The sequence below is a fragment of the Mustela nivalis genome, assembly GCF_964662115.1.
Source record: "Mustela nivalis genome assembly, chromosome: 7".
In the NCBI taxonomy this organism is placed as follows: Eukaryota; Metazoa; Chordata; class Mammalia; order Carnivora; family Mustelidae; genus Mustela; species Mustela nivalis.
In genome coordinates this window covers 105,944,557-105,958,922 of record NC_139026.1, presented here as the reverse complement: position 1 = coordinate 105,958,922, position 14,366 = coordinate 105,944,557, and the positions used below count along the sequence as shown (strand labels likewise).

At 35.0% G+C, this 14,366-nt stretch overlaps 1 protein-coding gene across 2 annotated transcripts in view; it reads right to left on the bottom strand.

The window, feature by feature from the left end:
* The window catches only part of FERRY3 (FERRY endosomal RAB5 effector complex subunit 3), a 41,006-nt gene that overhangs the window by 14,232 nt on the left and 12,408 nt on the right, over positions 1-14,366 (bottom strand). The window contains exons 4-9 of one of the 2 annotated variants that reach the window (XM_082737964.1): positions 13,477-13,658; positions 8,681-8,780; positions 8,457-8,578; positions 3,643-3,749; positions 1,818-2,015; positions 866-994 (exon numbers count right to left, since the gene is read on the bottom strand). In XM_082737964.1, coding sequence (XP_082594090.1) covers positions 866-994; positions 1,818-2,015; positions 3,643-3,749; positions 8,457-8,578; positions 8,681-8,780; positions 13,477-13,658 — 838 coding nt within the window. The remainder of the gene's footprint in view (positions 1-865; positions 995-1,817; positions 2,016-3,642; positions 3,750-8,456; positions 8,579-8,680; positions 8,781-13,476; positions 13,659-14,366) is intronic. The other variant, XM_082737965.1, reaches the window with a different exon arrangement.

Sequence of the window (14,366 nt, the reverse complement as noted above, 5' to 3'; positions counted from 1 at the left end):
CTATCAATAAATAGAAATCTTCTACAGAGCAATGCCATGAACATTTTCTATAGCTTTAAAAATAACATTCCAGCAAATTTCTCAAATAGTTAGAAAGGATGTTTATATTGTGGATAAATATTTTTAAAAAAAGCAGGACATAGTTCTGGACATAGTAATTTTTCAAAAGGACAATCAACAACAAGTCTTAAAACTGACTTCCTGCTACCTAATTAGTATCAAAGATGGAACATATAATAAGTGTATATTTTGTGCTAACATTTACCTATCACTTCAATGCCCTTCAAGGTAGCAAGTACTTTAGAGATATAGATATAGCAAGCACTTTAGAGATATAGAACTTGGATCAAAAGACCACCAACTTTCCAATGAGTACTTCAATTTTAACTACAGAATTTAAATTTTTTAAAAAAGATTTTATTTATTCATTTGACAGAGAGAGATCACAAGTAGGCAGAGAGGCAGGCAGAGAAGGAGAGAGGAAGAAGCAGGCTCCCCGCCGAGTGGAGAGCCCGATGTGGGGCTTGATCCCAGGACCCTGACATCATGACCTGAGCTGAAGGCAGAGGCTTAAACCCACTGAGCCACCCAGGTGCCCCCAGAATTTAAATTTAAAAACAGTTTTTGCTAAAAAAAAAAAAAATTAAAACAGTTTTTTCTAAGGTTATTGAACAAAATCATGCAAAAAGGAAATTAAGAACAGAATTCAAGCTTCTGAAGATCTTAAATTTTGTTCTTAATTTCTTTCTTCCACTTTTCCACCAATACAACTTTCGGTATTTTAATAATGGTCCATATGCTATTAGAGTGTTTAGGGACAGAATACACTTAAAGTGAACTTTTGAAAAATTTGAGTTTTACTGACCATGTGATTCTTTCAACTTACTCCTTCGTTGGGTTCTAGCATAAAGTACCACCTGCTGGACAACTTCCAGCTGCTCTTCAATTCGGGGAAAATGGAAGTCAGTGCATTCTTGGCAAACTGTGGCAAAATCTAAGGGACCCAAAACATTTATAAACTTCTACAAGTGAACAATCAAATATTTAGTATTTACTTATAAAATGACAACTGGTAGAAATAAAATATAAAATTCATAAGTATGATTTCTTACACTTGCCCTTTCAATAATTATGTCTTAAGTTAGGGGACAGTGATTTTTGTTGGAATCAGAAACCTAATATCTCACTCAAAAGAGTAAACAATTAATAGATAAGGAAATTATCAGATAATTTCAAACCTTCTTTAAAGAACAGTTACTTTAATCATCATCCAGTCCCCCAATGCTAAAAAAACAAGACAGTTCTTAGAGTTATGATGGGAAATAAACTCTATTCAAGCTTCCTTAAAAATGTATACATTTCAATATATATATCTAAAATTTTTAAAATAATCATACAAAGTGAGTTGTACAGAGGGAACTTAGAATTTTACCTAGCACATTTAAGAAATATGTTATCTAAAATCCTAGGAAGAAAGGACAAAGGGATGAACCAAAATTCACGGAGCCAGGATTTGCTTCTGAATTGAATACGTTTATATCTAGATTATTCTTTTTGTTATGCCTTGAAGCATGAATCTTATAAGAGCAGTACTTAGGATATAATAGAATTTTAAGAGGGAGTAAACATCCTGAAGCAATCTACAAATGCTAAAGTATGAAAGAAATCTAAAACAGCCATGGCTGGATATGTGTGTTGCTTGGCTACTAAAATACTAGGACTAACTAAATTTTTTGCTTTTCTATAAATTCTTTCTTTGTAAGAATGGTATTAAAAGGGGGAAATTTAATGAAATAAATAAGGTAATGTTAACTTACCTCTCTTAATACCACTATATGAATTGATTCGATTATCTACTAGTAAAACCAGGCCACACAGAGATGTGGAATAAAGTGACAGGGCAGTCTGGAGTCGATGGAGTTTCACACCACTTCGATGATTTCTTTTGTGCTTACAGAAGTCCAGCATATCTGCTCTCAGCAATCTCAAATTATGCATGGTCTTCAGCTGGGCTCCTGGGGGGTGGGCAACAGTCCCAGAAAGAAACTAAGACAGCTGCAAAAATCCAGTATAACAGGATGCAAATCTCTATGGCAAGAATTCAGATAAATCTGTGCTACAAATAATTAGAAATAGGCTTTGCAATTTCCCATCCTATTAACTATACAGATTTAACCTTCCTATTTAAAAAAAATATATATATTAGCTATACCAGAAAATATTTGGCAAAACAAACTATGGAAGAAGGACATAATTTTTTTATTTAAAATTTTTTTTGTTGCCATACAGTTCCATATTGGTTTCTGGGGTAGAAGTCAGTGACATACAATTCAGTGTAGAATTCACTTACATATAACACCCAGTGCTCATCACAACAAGTACCTTCCTTAATCCCCATCACCCATCTAGCTCATCTCCTACTCCCCTTTCTCCATCAACCTTCAGTTTGTTCTCTATGGTTAAGATTCTCTTATGGCTTATTTCCCTCTTCCCTTTTTTTACTCCCCCCCCTTCCACTATATTCATCTGTTTCCTTTCCTAAAGTCGACATTTAGTATGTCTTTCTCTGACTAACTTATTTCACTTAGCCTAATACACTCTAGCTCCTCCCATGTTGTTACAAATGGCAAGATTTCATTTTATTGATGGCTGAGTAATATTCCACTGTACATATACATACCACAACTTCTTTATCCATTTATCAGTTGACCGACATTTGGGCTCATTCCATAGTTTGGCTATTGTTGTGAAAATGCAGCTATAAACATTGGAGTGCCTATACCCTTTCAAATCTGTATTTTTGTATCCTTCGGGTAAATACCCAGTAGTTTAACTGCTAGGTTGTAGGGTAGTTCTTTTTTTAACCTTTTGAGGAAGCTCCAAACTCATCAGTTTTCATTCCCACCAACAGCACAAGGATTCACCTTTCTTGGCATCCTTGCCAACACCTGTTGCTTCTTGTGTTGTTAATTTTAGCCATTCTGACAGGTGGTATCTCACACCTGTGGTTTGTATTTGTATTTCCCTGATGATGAGTGAGGTTAAGCATCTTTTCATGTGTCTGTAAGCTTCTGGATGTCTTCTTTGGAAAAGTGCCTATTCATGTCTTCTGCTCATTTCTTAACTGGATTATTTGTTTTTTGGGTGTTGAGTTTATAAGTTCTTTAAAGATTTTGGATACTAACCCTTTACCAAATACATTGTTTGCAAATATCTTCTCCCATTCTGAAGGCCATCCTTTAGTTTTGTTGATCATTTCCTTTGCTGTGCAGAAAGAAGTTTTTTATCTTGATGAAGTCCCAATAGTTCATTTTCGCTTTAGATTCCCTGGCATCTGGCAACATTTCTAGTAAGAAGTTGCTACAGCTGAGGGCAAAGAGGTTGCTGCCTATGTTCTCCTCCAGGATTTTGATGGTTTCCTATCTCACATTTAGGTCTTTCATCCATTTGAATTTATTTTTGTGTATGGGTATGAGAAAGAGGTCCAGTTTCATTCTGCATGTCGCTGGGAGCAGTACATAATTTGTAATTAAAAACAATATGGGTACATTGTACTCATATGCTAGGGATTTTTCTCTTACATCATAAAAAAAGCTTCCCAATTTATAATAAATTATGCCTGCAAAAAATGAATCCACTTACCTAAGTGAATGGTAAAACTTTCTTCCAATTTTCTCTGTTCCTCATAAATCCTTCCATTTGCTTCTACAGATTCTCTGAACTGACTTGGTTGAACTTTAATTTCCTCACTGAAATTAATAAAAATTATTCATATACTTTTTTTGTCTATTTGTCAAAAACTTTTCATGAAGGAAAGAAAGCTTTATTATGAAATGAGACATTAAGTACCACTTAATTTATTCCTAAACTACTCCTTAATCCACGGTAGTAAGAAAGAATCATAAACACCAGAAGTTCTTAAAATTCCTACTTGTTCTTTGATTTCCTTACAGTAAGTAATGCATATTATTCTTTCCAGTCATTAGACTATCAACGCATGTGGCCTAAGAGAATATTAAATGAAGTAATTAACTTACTATTTTAAAATGGCACATTTAAAAAAATGTAGTATATCCTATATCAAGGCTGACTCTAGGAAAAACAAAAAAAATCAGTGAAGTGATAGAAATAAAAATTTAGAAGTCAAATAAAAGGAAAAAAAAAAGATGAAGTTCATTTTGATGTATTCACATCATTTTTTTTTTTTTAACATTTTCCTTTTTTTTTTCTTCCCTTTCAAGGACATTCTCCTCCCTTTCAAGGACTTCTCTCTTTGCTCTACTGTGATCTTGCTTATTTGCTGAAAAGGTTTCCATGGAGGCACTGAACGACTGTAAATTCAAATGTCACGGTATGCTGAAGATGATATAAGTCTCTCATAGTCATTTTGGACTACATTTTTGGGATTATTCCAAAGAGCCTCATTAGTCTCACTAACTTCATTAGTATATACAGCAAATTTAAACCTAAAAATAGATTTATATTAATAAAACACTCTCACTGTAGGATGTGAAAAGCCCCAAGAGATTGCTGCTCCCACTCTAACAACAAGAAAAAGCCAGATCATCTATAGAATCCTAACTTTTCTGAAACTTGAGGTAACATGGCAACCAAATAAATTCAATTCTAAAGTGCAACACACCCCTCCTAGGGCAGACAGGAGACACAGTTTTCATTTCTGGCAGCGCATGATAGAAATGAGTTGTTGTAATGTAAGGAGGTAAGAAGAACTCACTATCATTTTAATGAATTTTTTTTTCATTTTAATTAATTCTTAAAGGCCAAGTGTGGGCTAGCATGTAAATTTGGAATAGCTATGAGCCTCAGGCACAGGGAGGTCTGCACGTACCTGCAAACTCTTCTCCATTGGTCTCCACCAGGTGTTTCCAAGAAAACACTGGAGGCAGTCCAGGAGACAAGGGAGCCTCTTTGGTGGCACAGACAGAAATGCTGAGAATGCTCCAAACTCAAGCCCTAAGTAGACAAGGCTTGCCCAAGACTGAAGCTGGGCAAAGGCAATAGAGACCTGTTCCCCAGCCCCAACTATGAGTCTAGCACCAAGTCCGATTCACAAACAACAGTCTATTCCTCAGGGGTAGAACAACAGCATAGAGAGAGACCTCATGCTGTGGCACAGGCCTGCAAAAACTACTGGAAGTTTTGGAAAGAACAGGATGACAGGGAAAAACCCTCTAGAACCCAAAGCCCCATCTTAAATACAAAGTGGCACCAGCTTACTATAGTAGAGAACATGAAGCCTGTGGTTATCACTGAAAAAACAAAAACCAAACTCAGCTCAACTACTGACTAGTACAGCATGACCTTTACATTAATGGCCTGTTCACTTCTGGATATAAGTATTATTTACCTTAGTCTCTTCTAATACACACAACATCCAGCATTTATCTTTTAAAAAGAGAGAGAGAGAGAGAGAGACCCAAAAAAAGCAAGCAAAAGAAACAAATAACCCATTGTCAAGAGCAAAAGCAATCAACAGACACAAACTGAGAGATGACCCTGATACTGCGCATACAAGAAAAAGACTTTCACACAATGATGAGCAATATGCTAAAAGTTCTATTGGAAAACAACACACAAGGACGCATAAGGAATTTAAGCAAAGGGAGAAAGGAAATTAAAGTACGAGAAAGAAAGACATAATATCAGATTGATGATTATAGATATCAACCCCTTTGACAGGTTCATCAGCAGACCACCAACTCATTTTATGATACCACTATTACCCTGATGTCAAAGCCAAATGAAGATGTCATAAGAAAAATGAAACTAGGGGCGCCTGGCTGTCTCAGTGGGTTAAAGCCTCTGCCTTTGGCTCAGGTCACGATCTCAGGGTCCTGGGATTGAGCCCCACATCGGGCTCTCTGCTCAGCAGGGAGCCTGCTTCCTCCTCTCTCTCTCTGCCTACTTGTGTTATCTGTCTGTCAAATAAATAAAATCTTAAAAAAAGAAAAACAAAACTCTACACCATCATATATGATATATATGTTTATTTTATAGTAGACATAATTACTTATATATAATGTATATGGAATAATACATCGTGATTAATGCCTATAAATCTTAACTATAATACTCCTAGAATACTGCTGAGTAATAAAAAGAAAAGAACTATTCATAAATGAAACAACATGAATAAGTCACAAAAGCATTATGATAAGGGAAAGAAGCAAGACACAAACTGCTACATAACGGTTTGATTCTATTTATAAGACATTCCAAAAGAAATCAAAACTGCAGGGCCAGAAATCAGAGCAGGTTGCCAGGAGCTGGGAAAGAGAAAGGAATGAGCTATAAAGATATAAAAATGAAATGCTATATCTTGATTGCAGTGATGATTTCATGACACTTAAGTTTATCAAAACTCATCAAAACCTAAAAGAGGTAAATTTTAATTTGCATAATTTACCCTTCAGTAGGCCTGATGTTTTTAAAAAAAAGCAAAAATAATGGCTAAAAATAAAATGCCACTTTTATCAATTTCTTACAAGAGTTCTATATGGAGTTGAGTTGAAAACAAGTTTCTGCTGCCCAAGGAAACCGCTATTAAAAGAAAAGCAAAACTGACAAAGTCTCAGTAAAAACATCTTTTCATAGGAATACTTAGTTTGTAAAAGCAGCATCAGCTAGAGGCCAATATGTACACAGTGGAATTGATTCTATAGATTGAATTTCTAAAACTATAGCAGCAAAGCAAGATAATTTTTATAACAAGGGGCATTTTCAGCTTCCTGAAATCCGTGACTCTCTGCATTTCTTTTTTTTTTTTTAATTTTTAATTTTTAATTTTATTTTAATTTTATTTTTTTATTTTGTTTTTTTTTCAATTAGTTAACATACAGTACATCATTAGTTTTTGATGTAGTATTTAGTGATTCATTAGTTGCGTATAACACTCAGTTCTCATCAGATCATGTGTCTTCCTTAATGCCCATCACCAGACTCTCCACATTTCTAACCAAAACATACAGTATATACTTCACATTCTGGCTTAATATACACATTTATTTATAGAAAGCTTCATCCATGATGTGCTCTCATATTTTTTCCTTATTCTACTCTGCCATACTCCGTTCCATTCCATTTCATTCCATTCCATTTTATTGCTATTTTTAAACATCTGACTGGAAAGTAATGAATCTAGAATGGTCCTAGCAGACTGCAACCAGCGGTTTGAGAAACACCATTATATATTATAGAATACAGATGCTCTCAACACTTCTTTCTGCCCACCTTTCCCTTTGTATTGTGTTCACTATTTTTTAAAATTTCTTGTTCATTATTTAGTTGAAATGAGGAGTAGAGTCAAATATATTAGTGTCAAGGATGTTACCCCATTTCTAATCATAAAAATTGTTCAAATATATTGGGAAAATAAGGCAATGACAGATTATAATATTTGGAGAAGAGGTGATACAGATATCAGGTAAACAGTTAAATGATAACTCATCCATCTGCCTATTTGTCTCCCCATCCTATAAATATTTATTGAGCATGTCTTATGTGCCAGTGTGAAGAAGAGGTAGACACTTGGCAAAGATCTGGGTATAATAGAAAAAACAGACATGGTTTGTCTTCAAGGCAAGACTAGCAGGGGAGACTGACATTACACAAATAAAATGCTATTTCTAAATGTTTGGAGCAGATACCAGGCAACTGTTGGAAACAGGATTATCACATTTGTACTAAGTACATTTCCAGTTGAATATACTTTAAGATTTGAAAGAAAGAAATTCTCAAACTTATGAGTATATACCCAGGAAATAACATAAGCGCTGTCAAGCTCTAGGGCAACATATGAATAAAATGCATTTAGGCCATCAGGTACTGTACAGGTTATGAATTACAGAAGTCCTCTATACTCCTTTTCCTTCCTTTTTTTTTTAAATTAAGTTCAATTAGCCAACATACAGTACATCATTAGTTTTTGATGTAGTGCTCAATGATTCATTAGCTGTATATACACTCCTTTTCTACCTTGTACATGCTTCTATGACTGCAAATGTCATTCTGTACAGTATTATTTTATTTATAGGTCAGTCTCTCTAGAATATAAGCTCCACATGTGTAGCCATCTTTGTTTTTCTGCTTAGAGAGTGCTTGGCATTTAAGATGCATTCAACCAATGCTAACTGCACTGAACTGAAACCAACTGAAAACAAACAAGAGATTGTACTTGAGATATTTAGATATACACACCTAAGAAATTTATAGCTAAGTTCTACAGGGGTAAGTCACTATTTTAAGCCAACCAATTAACCCCCCTCCCAAACAACCCACACAAATCCAGATAATACCAAAGGTGTTAGAAGTATAAAATTATCTTAGATGGTCACTGGTAACTTAAAAATAGCTGCAACTAAAAGATTCAATTTTATAGTACATACGAACTCTTCCTAACAATGAACTTCCATCTAATAAGAACAGATGGGTAATACCTGAGGGAGCTGTTGTTAGGGTTTTTTAGGTCTTGATGAAGTTTTATCACCCACTCCTGATATTCTTGCTTTTGGATGGCAGTTGATTGTTTTAATTCATTTGACCATTTATTTTCTAAGTCCTAAAAAGAGAGAGTACACCAAGTGGTCATTTTTTTTTTTTTAATAAGCATAAGTGAAAGAAAACGTACCTGTGTATCTAAAAATCATTGTACTTTACTTACTTGCTGGGATTCAAAATGCTGAGCAGCCAGTGAATTTACATCTTGATCTGTCAGTGATTTTCCCAATTCCTGCATAACTTTTTCCATTTCAATGCCTTGTCTAAAACATAAATAAGCAGATCAGATATATTCATGATATCTTTAAGGAGATGGCTACTCCAGATTTATTAAACAAGCTCCATGACGTAACAATAAATTTTTTTCTTTTATAAGAAGATGTCCAGGAAAAGCAACTGTAATACCTGGAAAGCACTCTGAAGGCCTGAAAATGGGGATGTGGGAATAATGATAATGTCATGTAACGCTTCATTTGTTCAGCTAGATCTTGATCTAAATTTAACACAGAAGTGAGAGCAGTCAAAATCTAGGCAATCTTTCGATTCCCATGACTAATGCTTAAAACTAGACTCCTTTCTTATCTGCAGATTTCCTTAAAGAAGACACTCTGACTCCAGCTTTACATTTTCTATTTATATGCACAAGAGTTAAAGTGACTTCAAGCTTTGAAAGTTAGCTTATAGTTATCACTTGAAGCTATCAGTTAGGTTCTAAGAATCAAACTGGTATTAAATCACAAAGTTCTCTTTACAGAGGAATATAAAATACATTCTAAAGATATGCTTTGGCCTTACATTCTTTGTTTGTGCAGAAATTAAACATGGTTTTTCCACAGGAAAAGCTAATCACTGGTATTAGACGTTCAGATACCAATTATTTGTGGGAGGGATGGGCTGTGACAAGAAGGCCCGAGGGAGCCTTCGGCAGTGCTAGAAATATTCCATTTCTTATGCTGAGTGATGATGGGTGTGCTTACTTTATAAAAACTTACTGAATTGTACACCTACAGTTTGTTGTCTTTTCTATATATTTTAATAAATAAGTTCTTTAAATTTTTCAAATTAAAAAATGATCCTCTAATATGAATGTATTTAAAAAGTTTGTCCTAAAATGTATTTCAAACAGAAGGGAAAAGAATGAAATAAAGATATAAATGAAAAGGATTTTACTATCAGTCTAATTATATTAATTGCTCTTAAAAGAGAATTTATCCTTATTACAACTGATTAAGATACTTAAACGTATGTGATAAATAAGTCATTTATATGTTATACATTTATACATTTCTATATTTACCTCCTAGCATTAAATATTCAGTACCATTTAGTCCTCAATTCTAATGAGGGTGACCCCATTAACTTGAAATATCTATTGGGGGCCAGGTGCTTGCAAGTAAAATTCTTAATTAAAGAAGAAATAACGGCAACAGAGTTATAAATACAAACTTTGATATAAACAGATTAATATTTTACATTACGCATGTTCCCTCTAGTGGATAAAACGTATCATTGCCATTTTTAAGTTTTAAAGATTCAGGATCTTTAAATATCAATAAATGAGTATCTTTAAACATTTATATCTTAAATCTAGTTTGCTGACAGTAATAAATTAACAGTGAGGAAAAAAAGACTAATCAATAATTCAACAAAGTAAACTGCATGAACATTTATTTTATCCTAAATGTGTCGGAATTGCAAGAGCTAAAGATACAATACAATTGTCTCAGATTAAGATCAAAGGAAACTTTATTGTATTTCTAGTTCTGTCTAACTAGATGTTGGCTCAGTATGTCAGGTGTGACAATTCTAACAACCTGAATATTATCTTGAAGACACTTAGAAAAAACGATTATAAAAGTCTGCTGTAACAGAACAAAACAGCAAACAATGATTATACTGTGCTAAGAAACTGTCTTTTAAAGATGCACAGTGGAATTAAAATGAAAACAGGACTAAGAAAATGTGTCACTTCTGCTTATGCATTGGGTAAATGAATTGGGTGAGCTTCCATGGCTATCAGTGAATTCCAACTTGCCTTAAGTTACACTGTTCACCTTTACAACAATCACCTACCTCAAGAGGAACCTAGCTTACCTTTCCCTTTCAAGCTAACAGTTTGGGTATGTGGAGAATAAACTACAAACTGCTGTCAAAATAAATGTATTTAAATATTATGTTTACAAAGAAAAAACAAAACAAAACAAAAACCCATCAAGAGATTTGGCCAAAGGACATTTCAAAAAATAACATAAACCCAAATAAACTTCTGATAAAAAGCTATTCCATGATAGAAAGAAAAGTATGAAGTACCAGTAAATGCAGTTAATAAGTTAATGCAGCTTCCCAAAAGGTGAAGAATCATGTGGAACAGGAATCTTCTTTTGATTTAGAAAAAAAGAACAATTAAAGAATATTGATGGCCAGATGCAGGGTTTTCTGTGAGGTGTGGTGAGTAGGTGGCAAAGTGGCCACAATTCAGAGTAGCTCACCAGCTAAATGAAGGTACTAGTCGTGGCTACTAATAGGGACTCCAGACAGCCACGCTAGGAATTTTTCAATGTATCTAAATAGGCAGAATGAGGACAATCCCAGAAAACCCAAGATTCAGGAGTAGATTCAGAATGAGCTGAAGGTTATATTATTTAAAGCTTTGGTAGGAAAAATCAAATAAATGAAGTTCAACAGAAAGTAGTAAGTGTTAGGTCGTTATACTTCCATATATTTATATAAAGCCAACCTATAGTTCATTCTTTTTTTTTTTTTTTAAAGATTTTATTTATTTATTTGACAGAGAGAAATCACAAGCAGATGGAGAGGCAGGCAGAGAGAGAGAGGGAAGCTGAGCAGAGAGCCCGATGCGGGACCCGATCCCAGGATGCTGAGATCATGACCTGAGCCGAAGGCAGCGGCTTAACCCACTGAGCCACCCAGGCACCCCTATATTTCATTCTTATCCTAAAATTATATTCACAGTACTACCGGCTACATAATAAAGGACTAAAAAACAATCAAATTTTTGTCTCCCTCAGGGTCACAGCTTGAACTCTTTACCTGGTGGCAACTACCTGTACTGCAGGTGTCCCACCTAGAAAGGAATAAATTGCCTCAGGGTAGCTCACCAGCAAAGCTAAACCCATATGGAGTGACAGATGTCAAAACATCAAGTTCTTTCTGAAATGCTCTAATATTCTACTAGATAGGAAAATAAAAGAGGAATAGAATTGTTATGAAAATGTACAAATCTATGCAATATAGTGAAAATGCTGATCGGGTACACAGAAGCATTATTCTCGGGAAAAAATTACTAAATCCATTTGCTTATAATTTTTGCATTTTAAATTTCCCTAACTATGACAACCCTCAAGATAACAGATTATTCTCATCTTGCTGGTCCCAGCATTTTCTAATGTAAAGCAAATGAGAGCCAGGAGCAAACCGGTACATCATTTTAAATTTACTACCTTGGGACAGACTATCATGTCAGCCACAAAAAATACATGTGATTTGGTCCTAATATACTTTCACAATCAAAGAAATTTCTCATTAGCTACTCAAAACATTATCTTAATGCCATGTACCTAAAGTCTTAAATGAATATTTGCAAGGTAATAAATATTAGATTCTGCTAGATGAAAATAGATTATCTAGAAGAAGCTTATCCTGATTATCATTACATTTTATAGAATTGCTAGGAAGCAATCTGGAAAGTCATGCTTTAAAATAAATAATGCTAGCAATTTTTTACTTACTCTGGAGGAAAAAAATGAATCACAAAAGGACTGTTTGCAATACTGTACACAATGAAATAAAATATAATTAAAATATCCTGGACTGGGGCGCCTGGGTGGCTCAGTGGGTTAAGCCTCTGCCTTCGGCTCAGGTCATGATCCCAGGGTTCTGGGATCGAGCCCCGCATCGGGCTCTCTGCTCAGCAGGGAGCCTGCTTCCTCCTCTTTCTCTCTGCCTGCCTCTCTGCCTACTTGTGATCTCTCTCTGTCAAAAAAAAATATCCTGGACTAATACCAGTGCTATTTTTTCCCTCATGTAAATAAGCTTACAAAAATGAACTGAATGAGACCATGAACTTAGTAATGTAGGGTTTTAAATACGTCCTGAATGGGGAGAGAGCATGGTACAGTGGTTAAGAACTCTGGAGTGGAGCTACGACTTCAAATTCCAGCTTGTCCTTAGACAAGTTAGTTATTTGACTTATTTAAGCCTCATTTTCCTCATCTGTAGAAGGGGCTAATAATAGTAGGGTCATGGTAAGAATCAAATGAGATAGGGCATCTGTTATGGACTGCATGTTTGTGTGCCCACAAATTCGTATGTTGAAACCCAGATCCCCAGTGTGCTGATATTCAGAGGGGGGGGCTTTCGGAGGTCAATGGGTATAGACAAAGTCATTAGGTTGGAGCCCTCGTGATGGAATTAGTATCTAGAGCTCTCTCTCCAGAAGGGATGCACTAGGACCACACCCTGAGGAAAGGCCAAGGGATCACACACTGAGAAGGCACTCTGTACAAGCCAGGAGATGGGTGTTCCAAAAATCAAATCTGCCAGCACATTGATCTTGAACTACCTAGCCTTCAAAACTGGGAGAAAGAAATTTCTCTTGTTTAAGCCACCCAGTCTATGATGACAGCCTGAACAGGGCTAAGACATCATCTAAAGACACCATCTAAAGCTCTTTGCGCAGTGCCTGGAACTTGAAATAACATATAAAGCCACCATAATTTATTCACTTGAGAAATTTCACTTGAGAAATTTCATAAGCCTATGACAACTTCCTAGTTGAAATTACAAACTGAAATACACAAGAAGATTAATTTTCAAAATTAGAGAATCTTTTTCTATTTTGTTCTTCGATTTTACAATTAAATGAAAACCAACTGTCCTGCAGCCATCATATCTGACAATATGACATTTAATCATGATAGTGCAAGAAATCTGAAATACCTCTCTCGTAATTTTTTCAGCTCCACATCTCTTTCACCAATCAGTTCTGAGATACTAACAAAGTAATTATGTTCCAAATTTAGGAGAGTTTCAGAGGCTGGAGAATGGATTAGGTCATGGTACACATCTGCAAAATCTTCATCCCAGCTGGGCTCTTCAGGCCTTGCATGCTCTAACGTGGTCTACAAGATGACATATAGAGATTCTCAAATCATGACATGGCATTTTATTTACTATACTGCTAGGGTAGTATATATAGTATGAATCTTTTTTTGTTCATCAGACAATGGATTGAGACCTTTTATTTATATAAATAGAGATATAAGTTACTTAGGATTATTTGAGTATACAAAAAATATGGAAAGACATAAACTAAGATGCAATATGAATTACCTGGAGGTAGGGATGAGGAAGGGGTGCTAATATAGAAGAAAAAATAGGAAGTGTCCATAATTAAAAAAAAATTAAGGGTGCTATGATCTCATTTCTGTAAAATAACACACACACACACACACACACACACACAAAGGATGATCAACAAAATGCTAATAGTGGCTACTTCAGGAATGTGGGATTTCTGATGACCTTAGCTTTCTTAAATTATATTATTATAATTAGAAAAAAGCTTCTCATTATTAAAAATACATTGCTAAAAAAAGGTTTTTAGGATATACATTTAGAAAATGAGGTTACATATATACTCAAATGTTTAGTGATGCAATAGCCCTGAAAACCCAATTCATGCATAGGATTTTACATCAAGATAAATCCACATGGGGTGCCTGCATGGCTCAGTGGGTTAAGCCTCTGTGTTTGGCTCAAGTCATGATCTCAGGGTCTTGGGATCGAGGCCCACATTGGGCTCTGTGCTCAGCAGGGAGCCCATTTCT